Below are 18666 nucleotides of genomic sequence, written 5' to 3'. Positions count from 1 at the left end.
ATGCTGATATTTATGTTACTGTTTTCATTTAGGAGGGCTTATTGTCAAATTGATCAATTAGTATTTGGCATTATATGTTCGTCTCGCGCGCCTCCGCATTTGTGAGCAAACCATAAAAAAATAAAAATAAAAAAATAAAACATTCTCAGTAGCAACTGCCCAGATCGTATCTTCTTAGTTACACATCCGTATAAATAGTTTGTCTTTGTAACCTTGGTAACTGCACCTAGTCGGTTGTTATGGCGCTGTGATTTCGCTTTTGCAACAGCCGACGGCCAGTGATACCTGCCAATTTCAAATTCGAGTGGACGTATTGCCCTCTAGCTGCAGAGACAGACTTCTCATCGTGCTCAAAGGTAGAAGCGGTACAATTATTCTGCAATGTATTCTTCTTTGGAATGCGATAAGCAAAAATTCAACCATTTACATTGGATTTTAGCCTTGAAAATGAGTCTCTTATCCTGTCGAATGCTCCGTGGTTTTATTGCTTTAAAATAATTACGGAAATCTTCTAGATTATTGCACGCTCTCAAAATTTTCCAACATTGTCTGAATTACATATCCAGCCCTCTCCAAAATCTTCTTCGCCTGATCCTCATCATTCTTCCCAAATGCCCACCAAGGCGCAGCATCCACAATTATCTTTTCCAGCCACCATGCCATTTTTGCCAACCATCTCCTCTGACGCTCTTGGCCGGTGTAGCCACACCGTTTTCCTCGAGGCGCTTCAGATACGCGACATAAAACTCCTTGGGCCAATCACCTCCGTCCAGCCAGTCATCTAAAAATTCATCGACAGGCGGAAAGAAGCCGGGGAACTCCCAATCCACGATTCCCGTGATGCGTGGTGGGCTCCCGGTTACTAAGATATTTCGAGGAAATAGGTCATAGTGAGTAAATTGAAACGTGTCCATTGGTATGGCGCTTTGTGTGTCGCCATCGTACAATGTACCATTGATCTTAATGACGGCGTCTTCTTCTCCAAGGGCGGCCATTTTGTTGGCGTGCTGCATCTTGAGAAAGTAGATTTTATTGTTGAACGACTTGCCTGCTCCTAGAGGTGTTACCGATTCTACCTTTGTGCCAGGCCAGCCGTTGCTCACAATTGCGGCAATGGCTTGTTCATTCATGGAAGCACCATGCGATGGCATATCTCGAAATTTACATTGTCTTTATACTTTGTAGCCACTACGTTTTTTTACTATGGGGAATCAGTATTTGCTGGAGTGGCCTCTGCCCCCGCTGATGCACGGAGATCTACTACCCACTAGAATAATTTATGAAATCTTTTATTCATTAGTTTTATGTGTGATCCTTTCTTCTTTTCGTTGTCTCTTCCGAAAGATATCTCGTCCGTTCATTCACCATCTCCTTCACAGCCGCCTCACGACTAGTAGTGCGTGAATAAGTCATATATAAGATGCTGGATTCGGTGTATAACCAGTATCGCTAGACTTGGCTGCTATCTCAGCGCTGTTTCCGGAGTGGGTTAACAGAAAAAAAAAGAAGAAGAAGAAACCCAGTCAAATGGATAGTGATATCATTACCACCTGGGTAAAGTTAATTCTAGCTGAAAGATGAACCCGGGAGAGAGATAAGCAAGGATGACGGAGCGGCTGAAATTAGCTTGAAAACTCTCTTCTTGCGAGTAATGGTAATGTAACTGGGGGAATATATATAACGATATTTGACCCACTACGATTTCTATTCGATTGGATAGATAGGAGGGTATGTCTCGGATGTGCACTGCCGCTTCTTGGACAACGCTCACTCATTGGTGTTTGATTGTGTGTTTTTTCGGGTGCAAGAGTGAAGCATGATTACTGTGCAGCTTATGATGTATCAGCTCATGCCTTGTTTGTTTGCCTTTTAGCGGCTCTAGCCCGCACCAATTTTGCTCAATCGCTGCCCCTGACTCGCGGCTGGCATAGGCTTGGGAGTATCAAGATCTCAGCCGCACTTTCGTCCTGCATTCAGCCAACTGGAGTGGTCGGCGATCTGCTGGGGCACCACTTGGGGGCAGCACTCAAAAAAAGGTCAGACACTCATCCTTATGACCGTTACGACGACTTTGCTTGCATTCAAGGAGAATCCAGGGGAGTACAGAATACTAGTATCGTACAACCAAGTCCGAAGTCAATATGAGCGGGACATGGGCATAAAAATAATGTTTCGGTAATCATAGTGCTTTCGATAAAACAATGCCTTTAGTTCCAATTATTAACCGCTAGAAGGACAAAAGGAAACTGGTCGACTCTTATATGGCCATATTTGTGAACTGTTTCCATGATTGAAACTAAAAAGTAGACTATAGAATTTGCTGTTTTGCTATTTTTATTTAGGACACATCGCTTACATTAACGTATTATTTGTTAGAGCATGGACTTCGAGGCTGGCGCCAGCTGGTAGAGCCCTATACATACATGATTGTTAGCAACAGCTTTCGCATCACTTGCTCGTTGGATTTATCTGTCTTACCATAGTTGAACTTAGAATGCTCCCAAACTGTCATAACTCGGAGCGCTGTACCGGCGAGCCATTCTTCGAACTGGTTGCTGCTGAGTTTGCGACTGAGAATAAATCGTATATTTTCTCCTTTCGGAATTTGCAGCCGTTCATCTGCGATTATCACTTCCTGATCTTCCACAGATTTGATGCTTGTGTGAAAAGCCTCTTCTTGGGGATTCCAGGCACCCTCGAACGTCCATTTGGCTGCATCCAAAACGTCTGCGCCCAAAACACGATTGACGTTGTTGATACCGTTGAGAGTGAATCTACGGGAGAGCCCATCCGACGTGTCATATGCACGGGAAACGGAAGAGGCATCTTTATTCCCGTCAACTCCAATGAGAAACTGGATATTTGACGTGGAGGAGCTGTTGGTATAAGCAGTCGTGATACCGTTGGCAAGATCCTGGAAGTCATTCATTGGTTCGTTTGCCAAGCTGCTTCCTAGCCACAATACTGTGACTCTCTTTCCGCAAAGAAATTGCTGATTCGCCACCCAAGAAACACCGTCCTGATAAGTCATGCATAGGGGATGACAGGTCACAAAAGCAGAGTGGCCCAAGTATGAACGGAGACTTTCAAGACTTTTTGCCAAAGACGATGCACAAAGATCAAGGGCAAAATATGTCACAGGTATCTCCCGTCTAGCAAACTCGCCAAGGATAATGGACGTCTTTGATAGCGACCTAAGGTTTAATAGTGTCAATAACAGCAGAATTCTCCAATTGGAGCGGCCATTTAGAGAACATACCCGCTTCCTAACTCTAAAATAACCCCATTAGCTCCAATCGACTGCACTATTGCGTCAACGTTATTGCGGATAACATCTGCTTCGACACGAGTGAGATAATAATCAGGAGACTCTGTGATCTTTTCGTATAAATTAAGGCCGACAGAATCCCACAATAGAAGAGATGGTAGAGATCGAGGGTTAGATCTCAGGCCTTGGCGGATGAGTTGCTGAATTTCATGATTATCGGATCTTTGAGTCTCAGCCGACGTTTGCTCCTGGAATATGCCATCGGTTGAGGGCTTTACGGGCCTATCATGCTCCCTTTGTTCATAATGATTTCGACTTTCACTTATTCCGCTGTCTAATCCCATGATGTGATGTGCTGTAGCAGATAGATCTAACAGTAAGGATGCGGTGGTAGCTAGGTGAAATTATGCGCTACTAAGAAACTCGCGAGATTAAATGTTGGTGCAGCAATAAGTCAAAGAGCAGATGATAATCTGAGAAAGTGCTTCACTAGTTCCATTACTATAATCCACGAAAATATTATTCTTTAGATGGCTTACTAGAGATCAATTGTCTTGGTACAGTCAATATGAGTAAGTTTGTCTTGGGCTAGGCAGTAAGCTGGTATTGCAGCTCTCTGTAGTAGACTGAGAAACAGAAATAGAGATTTTTGGTGTCACTGACCCGTTATAAATGATACAAATTGTAACTGCAAAAGGAGGGATCCATTAACTTCCATTGTCAAATAGCAAGCATTCTCCATCCAAGTACGGATAACGTCATGGGAATCCCCGATAGGCAGGCCACTGCGTAAACAGTCTAATTACTGTCTCAATACATATCCGCTATGGAGCACTGATTGTCTCGGCACCTTTTCTCGCAAGCTCATTGATCCGGGAAGCATTGTGTATCGTACCATCGTATGAGTGATGAAATTTATTTTGCGTATGCCGCGATTCTAAACCATATAGTATTGTGCGGGCTGCGGATTTTGCAGCAAATCAAGAGACGTAAGGCGTAACAGTCCAGCGCTTTTGGTACCTTTGAAGCTATTTACTAAAGAAATCAGAGCTTTGAACAAGCACGCAACGAGGCACCCAACACCGCTGAATTAAGAAAAGTACTTATCTTCTACTCAAGCTGAAGATTGAGACATACATAATATGTCTCAATTGTTAAAGCCCTATTACTGGTTAGACTAGCCTTTATGACGCGAGAGCGCCATCGCCTCGCAGTGCATCTGGTTTAATTGGCCCTAATATTGTAATGAGGAATCCAGAATCGGCGTTGGGGCCATGGAAGGTCCCGCCGCCACTGTTTCCGCAGTACTACCCTTACAGATCTAGTTGGTAACTGTTCTAGTAGTATGGTGGACCCATGTCTCACATCGGCCGACTTGCGGCTTAGTACATCTGTTTCTATGGAATATGCTCTCTCTATATCTACCGAGTAAGTTCAAAGTGTGTTTCCGCTCTTCAATTGAAGCCTTGGCTATGATTGAGCCACTGAGATCAACCAAAATTATCTACATCTAACAATGGCTCATAACAATGAGGCGCCCAAAGGGGGCGCAAGTGATAATGGACACCAGAAAGAGCCGAAGTTCTATACGACGTCAAATGGATGCCCAGCAAGAAAGCCCGAATCTTCTCCCACAGCTTCCAATATGCTACTTCTACGAGACTTCCAACTCATTGATCTCTTGTCGCATCTTAACCGAGAGAGAATTCCAGAGCGAGTTGTTCACGCCAAAGGAGCTGGCGCATTCGGAGAATTCGAGGTATAATTCTATACCTAACCCCATTGCTTTCTTTCCCACTGACTTGGTGGTTTTCAGGTTACGCATGATATCTCAGACATATGTAGTATTGATATGCTGAATGGAATTGGGAAGAAGACACAATGTCTTGTTCGCTTTTCCACTACTGGCGGCGAGCGTGGTTCTGCTGATTCTGTTCGCGATGCTCGTGGGTTTGCCGTCAAGTGCTATACCAATGAGGGCAACTGGGATTGGGTATGGAACGATGTGCCTTTCTTTTTCATCCGAGATCCCATCAAATTCCCAAGCATGATACACGCCCAAAAAAAGGATCCTCGCTCTAATCTGCGAGACCAAACGAGATTCTGGAACTGGGTTATTCAGAACCCAGAATCACTCCATATGGTGATGTGGCTGTACAGCGATTACGGCACTTTCTCTTCGTATCGCCACATGAACGGATATATGGGACATGCCCATAAATGGGTGATGCCAGATGGATCGTTTAAATATGTTCACATGTACTTGGAGGCCGACCTAGGGTATAAAAATCATTCTGACGAAGATATTCCACACATGACTGGCAGCGACCCTGATCATGCTGCTCGAGATCTTTATGATGCTATTGAACGTGGTGAATATCCGACATATACAGCCAAAGTGCAGGTTATTGACCCAGCAGATGTCCGAAAGTTTGGATACAACATCCTAGACATGACAAAACACTGGGATATGGGAACATACCCGGCCGATCTAGGGACAGTTGGTGCCAGGGTATTCGGCAAACTCACGTTGAACCGAAACCCAGAAAATCACTTTGCTGAAATTGAGCAAGCCGCGTTCTCTCCATCTCATTTAGTTCCCGGAATCGAGCCTTCAGAAGACCCTATGTTACAAGCGCGATTCTTCGCCTATGCAGATGCGCAGCGTTATAGGCTTGGAGTCAATTATCAACAAATTCCGGTCAATCAACCAAAGAATGCTTTTAATCCACTACTTCGAGATGGAGCTGCTTCTGTCTTGGGAAACTACGGCTCTCACCCAGGTTTCATGACTGCTGAGGACAAAATGCAGTTCCGCAACTTTGACAGCACGTCTACACCTGAACACAAAAAATGGCTGGCTGAGATTGCGTCGGAGTCAAGCGAGAAGAAGGAAGAACTGGATCTTATGTTTGCACGTACCTTTTGGACGCACTTAGATGATCCACAGTACGAAGGCTGGCAGGACAGGATGGTGAGAAGTCTTGGCCGCGATATTGCCAGCGTTGAAATGGAGACGAGAGACCAGGTTTTCCAAACCTTAAAGAGAATTCACAATGGATTAGCGGCTAGAGTAGAAGAGGAGGTAGAAAAACGTCTTGCTCAAGCGAAATCACACCTTTAACAGAGTTCTCACCGAGATCATCTGCCATTTACTCAGTTTAATATTCAGCCTGGAGAGTAGCTCCATGATAGCCTTAGTTCGGGCAGAAATAATAATAGTGGTTTGCATGAACACACATAATTTTAAGGGCGGATAAGCCGTGCTAGTAGCTGTGGCAATTTTTCTCTTCGCTAATAAGATCGGCAACTTAATCCATCTGCATATGATAAGGGCTGCATGTTATCTCTGGGTAGTTTACCACCAAATGGGTAGAGAGATAGCAGTGGAAGCCGTGATGGCGATGATTAAAATACTCGTTCGGGTTTATATATTGAGGTAGCAGTGGCTAGGATCATAAAAGAGATGGATCAGCAAGATTGAGTGCGCGTCATCGAAGCCCTTAACGAGGATAAAACAATACTCCAAGATTTGCAAGAACACATGTGGCACCTACACCCACGTTAGCTATGGAGTGTATTGAGGCAAAGTAAAAGCCACGAAGGTAATTTTTCTTGATTTGGGTGGCGAATTTCCATGTATGTACTTTGGCGCATCCAAGAGTGGAATCATCATGTGGGCAAGTAGATTTCTTCCTATGAGCAACTCTTTCTCATACAATAAAGCTAAGCACTTGGCTTGAATACCACAACCACCAATTCAAGTGTCTATGGCCTTCTTAACTCAGCGAAAGATTGGGCAGAAGCAAACACAACCGTCTAAGAATGAGATACCCCGGCTGACATATTCCGGCTGACATATTAGAGCTTCATAACTGAATGAATAGAAACGGAAGTGAGCAACCTAAGCAGACCTGTTGCTACCATAGCTCAGTCATAAATATGCTCTGATAATTAACATGAGTTCTTCGCCTGATATATTAATTCTCTATAGTTGCCTGGTAATAGATTGTACGAAGCGCAGCACCCACGAAAATTGGTACCATGAACTCGGGGTACCAGAACATAATCGTTGCATATAGAAATTCTTGAAAGGCACGAGAAAATGTGACGCTGAATATTATTAATTAGATTAGTATAATAATACCTAAGGAATTAAGCGGGATCTCGACTTGAAAGGATGCTTTTGACAAAGATGGAGTTTCTATGGGCTTGAGCCTATAACTACATACCGCTATTGCTACATACGCTATTCCAAAAGCACATGAAGCCGACAATGCCATTACTTAAGAATATAAATTCTGGTTCGCCATGACAAGGAAGATAAGAACTTTGTAACTAAGTCCATCAGCTGTGGGTCGGTATCACAAAGGGGTCGGAGTTTTCTGCCATATCGCCATCGGCGTTAAGGTTAAAACACGTTAACAAGGTTAACAGCGAAAACTCGCATTAAAGCTGTTCTGAAAACGTAACGTACTGCGTCTTATGTATGAGTGAGCCGAAATAACGTAATTAAGTCTGAAAATTTCCCGATGCTGTCTTCTAACGATGATAGGTAGGTAATAAATGACATATTTGTTAATAAAATAAATTCTTGCTGTCTCAAATTTAAACTAGTTGGCGCCCTTGCGGCATGTAAGCAGTAAATAATGATCGTTCATGTGGATGTATTATATGCTTAGTTCTATTGGAGAGACATGTGATTCTGCTTTGAGGAGTTGTCGTATTATAGGTCTGCTATATTGATCGGTTCATTTGGTCGGCTTCATTGGTCGGGCCCTTTGGTCGGCTTTATTGGTCGCCTAGATTTGTCGCTCGTATTACTCGGCCATGGTCGTCGGCCTTCCTGGCCGAACATCGCATTGAACCAAGATAGTGAACACGAAGCAAATAAATCCTGCTGGAAGGATTCACAATAGGAAACCTCAGTCGCTCCGTCGCAGACTCGGCAAAGTTTGCTTGGAACCCCACCGAGACAACTTTAGCCATCCTTGCGATGATTCATAATGCACTGTAGTGTTCACATATAATGAAATATTCCGGCTATCCGCAGTATTACTAAACGGTTATTAAGTCATAGTGTTGAGATAAATATAAAGAGTCTGCGTCATCTAGTCGTAGTCCAGAGAATGTACACAGGTTAAACAACAGCAGCACTCATTACTCACTCTACAACAGTCATGGCCCATGATCTTGTTCTTGTGAGTATATCTTCTTTCTATTCAATATTCTTATCATTAGAATATGAGTTGGCCTCATAAGAATTTGACATGCACGAAAACCAGAACGTTTACTCATCAAGTGACAGCTTACTGGAGCTACGGGCTTTATTGGCTTTCGAACTCTAATCTTTCTTTTGAAAGCGGGTTACAAAGTCCGCGCCGCGGTTAGGAACGCTACAGGATCCGAAAAGATTAAAGCTATAAAACCTATTGCCCAGTATGAGTCTCAGATAGAATACATTATTGTCCCCGATATCACTATATTGGGCGCCTATGATGATGCTGTCAAAGGAGTGAAATACGTTGTGCATGTGGCATCGCCTTTTGCCTCTCCTGATCTCCTCGAAAGCGAATTTGAATCCAATTATATTCAACCAGCAATTAAAGGGAGCACTGGCATATTAGACTCTGCAGCCGCTATTCAAGGCATCGAAAGAGTTGTTATCACCGGGTCCTATCTTTCAATCGCTGGCTTTGCTGTCGCAGGCACAGATGCTGTTGTTGATGGTATGTATTACACTGCGCAAAAATGACTTTGCTAACATACCTGTTTTATTCTACAGAGACCCATCGTAGCGCCGTTACTGTTGGGCCATACCCCAACTGGTTGGCAGCATACGCTGCTTCAAAGGCTTTGGCTTTTGAGGCTACCAAAGAGTGGATGGCCAAACATAAGCCGTCATTCGATCTAATTACCATTGAGCCAGTTTTTGTGCTTGGTCGAGATGATACTGCCACAAGGCCAGAGGACCTTTTCAGAGGTCCCAACGGCACGCTATTAGGCCCCTTGGTAGGCCATCCGCAGCCTGAACCAACCATGTGTTGCCCAGTCCATGTCGACGACGTGGCGTTGATGCATGTCCGATCTCTTGATCCTGCTATTCCTGGCAATGAAGACTATCTGTCTAACTCACACTCTCTTGAAAATATGGAATGGGAGCAATCTTTTGACATTATCAAGAAACATTATCCAAAGGAATGTGCCGAAGGTATCTTCAAGGTCGATACTACAGAGCGGCCGAAGAGTCTTAAAGTTAGGATTGACAGTACCAAGGCCGAAAAAACATTTGGCATTACCTTCAAATCGTTTGAAGAACAAGTATTGAGTATTGCTGGACAATATCTGGAGCTGATTGGGCGGAAGTGAGCGGTTTATTGAGATCAAGCTTTAATACATGTAAAATAAATAGGTATCATAATAGACTTGAACTTTACAAATATCGAAAGACATGTGTATACAGTAATAAACAAGCCTCAATATTGTACTTAAAAATATTCACATGTATATACGTAGGCACACTTAAATACTTCATTTCTCTCAGGAATATATGCGTGTTAAACTGCGGATACTCCTAAACAGTTATATAGAAACTCCATACAGAGGGATGCCGTTCTGTGACCAAAGAGATACAAAATTAACATATTTACCTTGAGTTAGCCTAAGGACGCGCAGCATCTAAATAAAGACACAGATATGCTACCTAATTTTGCGAGAAATCCCTTCCGTGGTTAAGTGGAAGATGTAAGTATTTTATGTCTCACACTCTACATCAATTCCGCCGCAATATTCAGCATAATAGCCATCTTGTCTGCCCCTGCGTCCCATGTTTCCAGTTTTCGTCGATAGTATGGTTGATTTGACTTCCTCTTTGCGTTGACAAGCTCATCAAACGATGTCATAGGGTCGCTTGCGTCATATAATGCCTTTTCAGTTTCCCACTCTGTAATACTGCGAGCTTCCCAGAGCGTTTTATTAGAGACTACAGGCAGTAAGCTCATTGGGTATTCAGGCATGGAGCTGCCGCCAGATTGTATAGAAAGAATGCGACTTATCAAAAACCAGACGCATATGATTCTAAAATGGGGTTAATATCTGCGGTTGAACAATTGCTCGTGCTGACATACCGTCGTCGAGTTTCGGCATAGATCCAGTCTTCCCAAGTTGTATTTGGCAATACTTCTCCTGGATATACAAAACAGCTGCCTCCAAGAAGATCGCGAGACCGGCCACACAGGACCTGTAGAAATTAGTCCAGGCCCTAGAAATATTTTTCAACCAACCCATACTTTGAATACTTGGAAAAAATTTGGCGCCAAAGATAAAGTACCGGAATCTTGGTCTACAATTGCCATGATGACAAAGAGTATAATAGATTGCAGGGCATTTTGAAGATTAAGTAGCGTCGCAGATTCCACCTTCGCGATATCAGTCTAATTGCTCAGAGTTGTAGAAAGCCACTTGTGGGAGTGTACCTCATCTTGCAGACGCTTAACTTCGACCCCAATCGTTCGCCAAAGGAATGGTCTTGTTTCAGCCGTCCGAGTGGCGAAAAGCTGTGCGATGCTCATGCAATTTGCTAAGGTTTCTGGCAATGAGGGCAAATGCCAGTGAGCGTGTATGAAGGGTGGGAATGTCTGTCGGCGCAACATCATCTGTGGAAAGGCAGATATGGCCTGCGAGAGAAGACTAGCCGCAAATTTCGATGTGGTATACACTTGATATGTTTGCATCAATTCCGTTGAAGTTCTAGATTGGGCTACATCAACGTCATTGAGAGTATAGGAGCTGAAATCTGGAGCGGTTTGCCATTGATTAGTACTGTTGAAAAATGGATCTCTCGCGGAATGCAAGTAGTTTGCATTCCATCCGTGTGTGGATTGCTGCACATCCGATGAACTGGAAGATGCATTAAATGAACCTGCCGTGTAGTCCGAAGATAGCGTGCCCGTTGTAAAAGATATATTCTGCGGCAAACCAGTCGTCAAATCTGACTTCTGTTGCTGTAAATTGGATTTACTTTCTGTTGACTGCTGTTGAAGGAGTCCATCATAAATGCATTCTGATCCTTGAGCCTGGCACCGACTACATTGAGGTTGTGCGAGACTGCACCTGGTTTTTGACACATAGCAACGGCGACATGATCTCGGCCGATTTTTGCGCTTTCCTTTAGCGCGGCGACAGTAAGAGACGTGACGGTTGAATGAATATTCTGAAGCACAATTTTAGCTAATAGTTTAAGATAGCGCAAGACACATGACGTTGCATAATTTAATACTTACCTTTGTTAAAAGTCTTATGGCAGATAACGCAGATATCAAAAAACGTAGCTGGTATCCCGCTGGTGGCACTTGTTGTAGAGCTCTCCATATTAAGCATATACTTGTACTGCATCATTTGAATATGTGTAATAAGGCAGGGGGCAGGTTGGGAGAAGCGCGTTCTTAAATCCGTAAATGTTGTGGAGATAGCCGTCAGCTGCTGGCATATTACAAAGCAATCGTTTTATAGATTGCATTCCCCGCCAAGGACAATCTTACGGAGCAGTTGCTTTTCTGTAACTCCTGGAAAGAGGCTATAGTCCTTAGGTACTTATGTAATAGAAGTACATCTATAAAGGAAATGGCATCTTTGTAGCTAATCAAGGCATGGGGTATCTATGGAAAAGTGCCAAATTTCAACTTCAAGCCCTATTTATCCTAGTATCTCTGGAATAGCTCCGTTACTCGACGCAGCCTCTATGTCAGTGCAAAAAAAAACGGGAGCTTGAGGCGGTATACTATGCATCTCAGTTCAAATGTCTTTACCTTTCTATTTTCGTGGAACAAACCCATGGTCTATAGAAAGGGAAATTGTTAGGAGGGATAGGTCAGAAAGCTTCTTGGGCACACCGAAGCCTTTTAATTGTTGAGTAATCCCTCGAAGCCTCGCCTGGCAACTTGGGTCTCATAACTAGCACGAAATCTCTAGGCCGAATATGGAAATGATATTGTGAAAAAATCTTGAATCAATTAGAAGTACTTGGAGCATCTACAAGTATACTAGATTGACATATTCGCCAAATTGGTCAAATTGCAATTTCCTGTTTTTCTTCTGTCCTCTGCCAATGGTAACATACTGAAAATACCCAGCTATTACGAGTATTTTATCTTCTCATCTGCAGGCTGCTGATCACGATCAAATACAAGAAAATCGGCGTCGCTCTTTTCCCAAGGATGGTTTACCTCAATAGAACGGATGAGTTCCGCATGCTTCTGGCTCCTCGCGGCAATAGCATATGGGAAATTCGCCGGGCGAGAAACTAGTCCTGGCATATATTCCACTCTAGGTTCTATAAGTCTTCCCTTTTCGTCAGTTGTCTTCGTGATATTGAACGTTGCTAACAGCCGCGCAATCGTTATAAAGAGATTATCGTTGGAAATATATCGGCCAGGGCATATTCTGCGGCCCCAGCCAAATGTTTCATCTGGATGAGGCTCATTTCGTGGCTCTAGGAACCTCTCTGGAGAGAAACGAAACGGATCTGGGTATGTTTGCGAATCATGATGAAACCACCATGATGAGAGGAGCAAGAATGACCCTTTTGGAATCCGATAAGCGCCATATATAATCTCTTCATCGGCCATGTGGGGCGTGCTTATTGGTACAACAGAAAACCATCTTAGCAGTTCTTTGGCGACAGCTGAGATATATGGCAGCCGCTCTTCGTCTTCGAACTGAGGAAGCCTGTTCGGAGTTGTGCCAATTACGTTGTCGATTTCCTCCTGTGCCTTCTTCTGGACTTCTGGAAATAAGACCATGGCTAATGCAAAGGCGCTCAGAGCTGACGCAGTTGTATCGGCACCTCCGCCGTACAGGATTCCTGCCACCCACTTGATAGCTTCTTCATTATCCTGGTGCAGCTTTCCAACATTGGATTTATCATCCTTGTATCGTTCAATCAGACCTGATACGAATGAAGAATGATGGGTGCCGTTTGCCATTTGCTGCTCAACGAACGTATAGGGGATATTAACTGTGTCAAGGTTGACCTTTTTCATTTTCTGGGCTGTATTTTTAAACGCTGTTCCCGGAAATCCATTGGGCAGATGCTGAAGAGCAGGAATAATATCAACCAAATTTCCCATGGGAGTCATTGCTGCTGAAAAGTTCTCCATCATCTTCTCGACCAATTCCACTAAAGGATCAGCTTCGTGTGGATCGATTGAATAGCCATATACAATTTTTAGGATAATGGCGCCCGCCTCGCTATCATATTGGTTGCATATTTAGCTGTATTATTCTCTAAGCCACAATATTCAATAGTTACACTTACGTTTTAAAATGTTTAATAAGATTCTCAGGATCATCCAAGATGCGCTGCAAAAGATGACCCGACTCTACATCTTGAATTTCATTGAACCGCGCAGCAAGCAATTTTGTACCTGCCTGCTGGTGCATGAGTTTTCGATGCAGCCGGAATGTTGCATCGTACGATCTACCAGACGTGTAGTTTTCAAAACCACACAGCTCGTATGCGAAAACTGTTTTTGGCCGACTGGAAGTCTTAAGAGACATTTTGTTCATAACCTCATATGCTGCTTGCTTATCGTGGAATATGACCATTGTTTGACCCAGCACTGTTACAGAGCTGAGGGGACCATAGAGATCTTTGAATTTGAACCAATGCTGAAAGTCGGGAGTCCCGGCGGGCGGAAGATCCAAGAGATTACCAATAATTGGCAGAGCCTTTGGCCCCGGAGGGAGACTTAGTAAGGCATATTTCTTTCGAAAGAATTGGTGATAGATGATAAAACTGATCAAGGTAACAACGCCAAAAATAAGTGCAACAAACATGACGGTGATAGATATGGTGGTGAGACATAGATGGTATGGAAGATGAAGTAGGAGGCTATATGTTCTCTGGCCGATGATACGATTTAAAAAAGATCAAAATGAAGGAGACCCCCGCATTCTCATACATCATGACGTGGCCCTTGTGTTGCTGTCGTGGAACGTTGTGACTGGTTATAGCTACGTGGTTTCTTCGGAATAAGCTAGCATCGGGATCATCCAGCCTGACTGAAACAAGATGGGCTCCAGGACCAACTGGATCGGCGTTCTCTTATCGTTTGGCTCTATGCCATAAGAGCGTCGATATTTTTTAGGATGTGTATTTATCTGCACTGCTATTATAATGTCGGTGAACAGGTCTAAGACAGTGGATGAGTCTTTTGTTTTACGATTAAGCTGCATACATCATGCTATCAATACTCTGTATTGCTCCCTTAAAGGGAGGGGAAATGGAGTATGAGTTGCACAGGCTGAAGCATCTAAAGTCCTAGACAAAATTAGGTAGAAAGTAAAATCGTTATAAGTATAAAGTAATAATAGAATATTTTCGCCTCCAAAAAATTTCGATGGCTTGAGTTGACTACAGCGTTATTGTCGGGCCAGGCTGTCTAAGATATTGTATCAAGCAATTCAGCTCTGCAGAAGAGCATACAAGTATAATACTAATTACTAGATATCGACTATTAGTAAAGCACGCGAATATGTATGCAGTAATCAGAAGAGAACATACAGCACACTATGCTTCATCTGCAACGTTGCACTTGCCACCTCCGCCTTTTTATTATTATTTGGTAATTGCCATGGGTAGTTGTAGATTATTAGCACTTTTCAGTCTGTTATCTCGCTTTCACCCACCATTTCTTTTACTTGCTGCAATTTCCCTCCATAAGCCTAAAAGTAAAATTTCCGCGACATCATAACATCAGTAAAATCGACAAAAAGGGGCTTTTTATGATTATAAACAAGCATATCTATGATTTGTAAGCTCGATATCAATCCAAAGCGGTGTCAAATGGAGTAGTTACGTTCTAATAGTACTATGTCTCGGTTCTACTAGTACTGAATGTCTCGGTTCTTCCCGCAGCTCGGTATTTGTTACTGCTTTTGCTCATCAGTATATCACATTAACGTTTATAGCTGTCGGACACTGCATGATGCTATATGTAACGCCTCCCGTAATCGTAATGATGATGTCTCATAGGAGAAATGCCATGATGGCAATAAACATTACTTAACTACTAGATTGGACCTGCTCTCAGTCAAAGAGAGCATATTGGTGTTAGTGGCGTTGGAGCACTGATCGGATCTTCCGGTATTGGGATTCTAGGTGCATTCCGGATACTTATACAATGAGAATACGAAACATGTTGAAAGGTAGGCACAAAAAAAAAAAAGCTAAGAATGCGTTACAGACTATTCGGCGATTTTATACCACAGATATTCTCATCGCTCTTTATCTCAGTTAAACAAACATGCAGTTTTTACCCCCCTACCAACAAATAGTTTAACAGGAAGCTTCTATCAGAATATTAACATTGCGTAAAAGTTGAAGGGCAAATGGGAAACATGTAGAAAAATGTAGAATAGAAGTTATAGTATAGTAACACTAATAGATTAAAATGGGTTTATAATAGCCACCTTGGGCGTTAAATCATTATATGGACAAAATTCTATTATATTTAATAACCTTTTCGTCTATATGCTATTAATTTTCGTTAGATCGGTTTGAGATGATGACTTCACCGTGCTACTCTCAGCCGTATCTTCTGATGTTCCACTTGTTGAATCGTCAGATGATTTCTCGTCGCATGATTTCTGAGATTGTATCTCGGTATCGTGAACCTTCTCTCGATGGACAGTAATGGCAGTCGTCATCATAACTACGTTTCCATTCTCTATCTCCGACGGCGTCGGCTGTGCCGAACTTTCGCTGCATCCACCTCTGGCATATGCGTGGTATGAGCCGCCACCGCAAATATATTTGTTCCTGTTGAAATTCTCCAGGATATCGGAAGCATCGCTATTAGTACGACCACCGGACGATCCGCTGGACGATTCACCGTGCCCATTGGCGTGTGGTTCCCTCCCTCCGGCCGTTAGCTCAACGAGGCGATTGAGGACAGTGAATTCGAGTTTTAATTTAACGCTGTATGCGAAAGGCTTATACGATATCTGGAAGTTGTAAAGATTTGCGAACTCGAGAACGAGAATTGTTGTGTCGAGGATGATGACGAGGATATTGACGAGGATAAGGTTCTTCAGTACGCGACGTATCGACCGCCTCTTTCCAAGGGAATCTCCCGACCGCAGTAACTTCGTTGTCTCGTAAATATATATGCTAGAAAGCATAGTTTCTTGCAGGAAAAAGACTACAATTTCAATCCTCTCCGTAACTTGATACGGTTCTTCGAATATTTCCGGGTTGCTCGAGAATGATCCGTAAACCAACGGGATAATCATGCCGTGACAGACAACTCCATTGAAGATTATAATCCATAAGATTATCTTGAGTCGTCTTTTGTTTCTCAATACCAAGTGTAGGCGAGACCAAAGCACAAATGATTGACCCGTGACCATAGCTACCCATCCCATCAAGCTGAGAGTGCATGAGAAATATCCCAGCGAGGTGGGCCCAAAGAACTTGATGCAAAATCCTATGCAGGAGAAAGCGATGCCCAGCGTCGCAATTAAGAAGGACCAAAAGTATAACCCGGCATATCTCTTGAACGTGCCCCAGATTATACAGAGTAATTCGATGACATTGTACAGCGCCAATGACAAGAAAACGATGATGATGGTCAAATCGGTCTGGCTGATTCCGTCGTCACCAGCACCGAAGGAGCGAGTTCCTATTAGAAACTTCATCATAAAACTGCAATCTGGACGCTGCTCAAGCTAATCATGTCGTAGAGAGAGGCTGGCCATCATGTATTCGCTGCTGTTACTATCCGTCATGGAGTTTCATGGATCGTAGTTATCCGGAACATCGGGGGTGATGACAGTTGACTAACCACAGATGCGGTACCTGGCTGTTGCTCATTATATCCAAACCTGTCCTCATAATTAAAGCCCCAATCCCGCCGCATTGGTACGAGTGTGGCCGCCATCTTAAGGCGGAACTCTATTTTCACACTGGGCTGACAGGGCTGAAGCTGGAGAGCCGAAGTTTCAGCTACGCTTGCGCACGCAGCAGTGCTGCTGGATTAACTTGTCGACAATACACTCCGGGGAATTAGGCTCGTTACTGTCTGGATGGTAGCAAACAGTCTGAAATTGCTGGCAGCTGGCTATGAGGCGCCGTTCTGTGTGGGCCTGGAACAAGCCACCAATGGCTGAGTCGACAACAGGCTCTTCTTGTCTTGGAGGGACGTTACATAATTGGCCCTATTCTCGCGGAAAGATTATGCGATGCTCATGGTGTAGTGTGGCTGAAGCTAAACGGTCATCAGTGAGAATATGGCTGATTCTGACTCGCCAGAGCTGTTTCTTAGAGCTCTTGGCATGCGAACCAAGACAGGCCGCTCAAGCAAGCCACTTGTAGGGCTACCAGCCACCAAGCTGGAATTACGACCTGCTGAGTCGGCAATTGGTAAGTCTGTAGTTGCTCTTGAATCAAAACCAGGGCCTTTTGCCCTAGCGGATGAGATCTTACCGCACGTGTCCAACCGATTTGGTACCGAGACAGTTCCCCGGATCGACAACCCGAGCCGTTTGGCCAATAGCAGCTAACGGAACGACTTTCCTTAAGGCTACCTTTAATTATGTTTGTCCATCAGTTAAAGGACTTGCGCAGTGGAGAGTCTCATCTATTCAGCAGTTCCATGTTCGACCTTGTTCTTCACAAATTATTCAAGCCATTCTTCAACACGCAATTTTTTCAGTCGACTAGTTCGCCAGCTGTGGCTGTATCTGTAAACTACCATCAGTACTCCGTAGTAACGCTGTAGATCAGCCATGGTGGAGCAATGCGCGGAGAATTTGCTGGCGCTAGGGAAATTGCCTGATTGGGAAGCTTTTCGAGCCATCCGCTCATCTATTTCCTCAGCCTACGCAAAGCTCTTCTAACTCCTGTATATTTCTTGATAAGTGGCTGAGCCTCAATATTCCTGCCTGGTAGAGGACGGCCAAATCTTTCATTACGACCAGCGCCTGTCTGACTTTCTGCCCATGTCCAATGAACTCCCAGGTGCCCTGCATCTACTGCACTTGAAGATCCAGCAATCTTGGGACCTGGGCAGCCAGATACAGGCTTCTCGTGTTGGAGAGGACTTTAGCACACCTCGTATCTCCACTAACGATAATTTCTACATTGATTCTGATCTGCCTGAGTATTTAAGGGACAGTGGAACAGATCGTGTCAGCAACAGCAACAAGGGTCTACTGTACATCCAAGGGGTCCAAGCCGGATATCGACGCCACTGAGTCAAGCGCCGTTATGGCTGTTATGCTTTTTAGGACAGATAGCTGCGCGATATAGCAATATGTCCATCTACCAGACACGCCCATATTGGGTTCTTTTCAGCAAGGAAAACGAACAGTGCTGATATGTATCTTTCTTCCATTCT

General features: G+C 43.8%; 8 protein-coding genes across 8 annotated transcripts; 3 read left to right on the top strand and 5 right to left on the bottom strand.

The window, feature by feature from the left end:
- Positions 1-638: 638 nt before the first annotated feature.
- On the bottom strand, positions 639-1151 carry TrAFT101_009653 (uncharacterized protein; the record flags this gene model as incomplete). Its single annotated transcript, XM_024909787.1, has 1 exon — positions 639-1151. One exon carries the CDS (start codon positions 1149-1151, stop codon positions 639-641), a length of 513 nt encoding a protein of 170 aa, XP_024761410.1.
- Positions 1118-3872, bottom strand: TrAFT101_009652 (uncharacterized protein). The gene is made up of 5 exons (XM_024900031.2): positions 3808-3872; positions 3260-3752; positions 2479-3194; positions 1269-2413; positions 1118-1201 (listed from the first exon to the last, which is right to left on the bottom strand). Exons 2-4 carry the CDS (start codon positions 3610-3612, stop codon positions 2373-2375), a joined length of 1110 nt encoding a protein of 369 aa, XP_024761411.1. The 5' UTR covers positions 3613-3752; positions 3808-3872; the 3' UTR covers positions 1118-1201; positions 1269-2372.
- A 780-nt stretch (positions 3873-4652) lies between these two features.
- On the top strand, positions 4653-6546 carry TrAFT101_009651 (uncharacterized protein). Its single transcript, XM_024906684.2, has 2 exons — positions 4653-5027; positions 5085-6546. Exons 1-2 carry the CDS (start codon positions 4785-4787, stop codon positions 6390-6392), a joined length of 1551 nt encoding a protein of 516 aa, XP_024761412.1. The 5' UTR covers positions 4653-4784; the 3' UTR covers positions 6393-6546.
- Positions 6547-8448: 1902 nt separating this feature from the next.
- On the top strand, positions 8449-9637 carry TrAFT101_009650 (uncharacterized protein; the record flags this gene model as incomplete). Its single annotated transcript, XM_024906685.2, has 3 exons — positions 8449-8469; positions 8577-8997; positions 9054-9637. The coding sequence occupies 3 exons, from the start codon at positions 8449-8451 to the stop codon at positions 9635-9637; spliced, it is 1026 nt and encodes a 341-aa protein (XP_024761413.1).
- A 281-nt stretch (positions 9638-9918) lies between these two features.
- Positions 9919-11638, bottom strand: TrAFT101_009649 (uncharacterized protein; the record flags this gene model as incomplete). Its single annotated transcript, XM_066128720.1, has 7 exons — positions 9919-10345; positions 10396-10508; positions 10558-10686; positions 10744-10824; positions 11289-11380; positions 11451-11480; positions 11551-11638. The coding sequence occupies 7 exons, from the start codon at positions 11636-11638 to the stop codon at positions 10036-10038; spliced, it is 843 nt and encodes a 280-aa protein (XP_065984840.1). The 3' UTR covers positions 9919-10035.
- A 631-nt stretch (positions 11639-12269) lies between these two features.
- TrAFT101_009648 (uncharacterized protein) lies at positions 12270-14206 on the bottom strand. The gene is made up of 2 exons (XM_024900060.2): positions 13584-14206; positions 12270-13516 (listed from the first exon to the last, which is right to left on the bottom strand). The coding sequence occupies exons 1-2, from the start codon at positions 14102-14104 to the stop codon at positions 12403-12405; spliced, it is 1635 nt and encodes a 544-aa protein (XP_024761415.1). The 5' UTR covers positions 14105-14206; the 3' UTR covers positions 12270-12402.
- A 1590-nt stretch (positions 14207-15796) lies between these two features.
- On the bottom strand, positions 15797-16969 carry TrAFT101_009647 (uncharacterized protein; the record flags this gene model as incomplete). The annotated part of the gene is made up of 1 exon (XM_066128719.1): positions 15797-16969. The coding sequence occupies one exon, from the start codon at positions 16967-16969 to the stop codon at positions 15797-15799; it is 1173 nt and encodes a 390-aa protein (XP_065984839.1).
- A 588-nt stretch (positions 16970-17557) lies between these two features.
- TrAFT101_009646 (uncharacterized protein) lies at positions 17558-18523 on the top strand (the record flags this gene model as incomplete). Its single annotated transcript, XM_024903873.1, has 2 exons — positions 17558-17690; positions 18189-18523. 2 exons carry the CDS (start codon positions 17558-17560, stop codon positions 18521-18523), a joined length of 468 nt encoding a protein of 155 aa, XP_024761417.1.
- Between the last annotated feature and the right edge of the window lie 143 nt (positions 18524-18666).

This window comes from Trichoderma asperellum, chromosome 6 (assembly GCF_020647865.1).
Source record: "Trichoderma asperellum chromosome 6, complete sequence".
NCBI lineage: Eukaryota > Fungi > Ascomycota > Sordariomycetes > Hypocreales > Hypocreaceae > Trichoderma > Trichoderma asperellum.
Note: the sequence above shows the minus strand (reverse complement) of the source record. Positions and strands in the feature narration are given on the sequence as shown.

What these genes read in the sequence shown, in the direction of transcription:
- TrAFT101_009652 (XM_024900031.2), bottom strand. Translation starts at nt 3,612, where the DNA reads ATGGGATTAGACAGCGGAATAAGTGAAAGTCGAAATCATTATGAACAA. An exon ending in ATTTTAGAGTTAGGAAGCGG is followed by an intron (nt 3,195 to 3,259) that starts GTATGTTCTCTA and finishes ATTAAACCTTAG; the next exon opens with GTCGCTATCAAAGACGTCCA. An exon ending in GCATTCTAAGTTCAACTATG is followed by an intron (nt 2,414 to 2,478) that starts GTAAGACAGATA and finishes ATGTATGTATAG; the next exon opens with GGCTCTACCAGCTGGCGCCA.
- TrAFT101_009651 (XM_024906684.2), top strand. Translation starts at nt 4,785, where the DNA reads ATGGCTCATAACAATGAGGCGCCCAAAGGGGGCGCAAGTGATAATGGA. An exon ending in GCGCATTCGGAGAATTCGAG is followed by an intron (nt 5,028 to 5,084) that starts GTATAATTCTAT and finishes GGTGGTTTTCAG; the next exon opens with GTTACGCATGATATCTCAGA.
- TrAFT101_009648 (XM_024900060.2), bottom strand. Translation starts at nt 14,104, where the DNA reads ATGTTTGTTGCACTTATTTTTGGCGTTGTTACCTTGATCAGTTTTATC. An exon ending in CTTATTAAACATTTTAAAAC is followed by an intron (nt 13,517 to 13,583) that starts GTAAGTGTAACT and finishes CCAATATGATAG; the next exon opens with CGAGGCGGGCGCCATTATCC.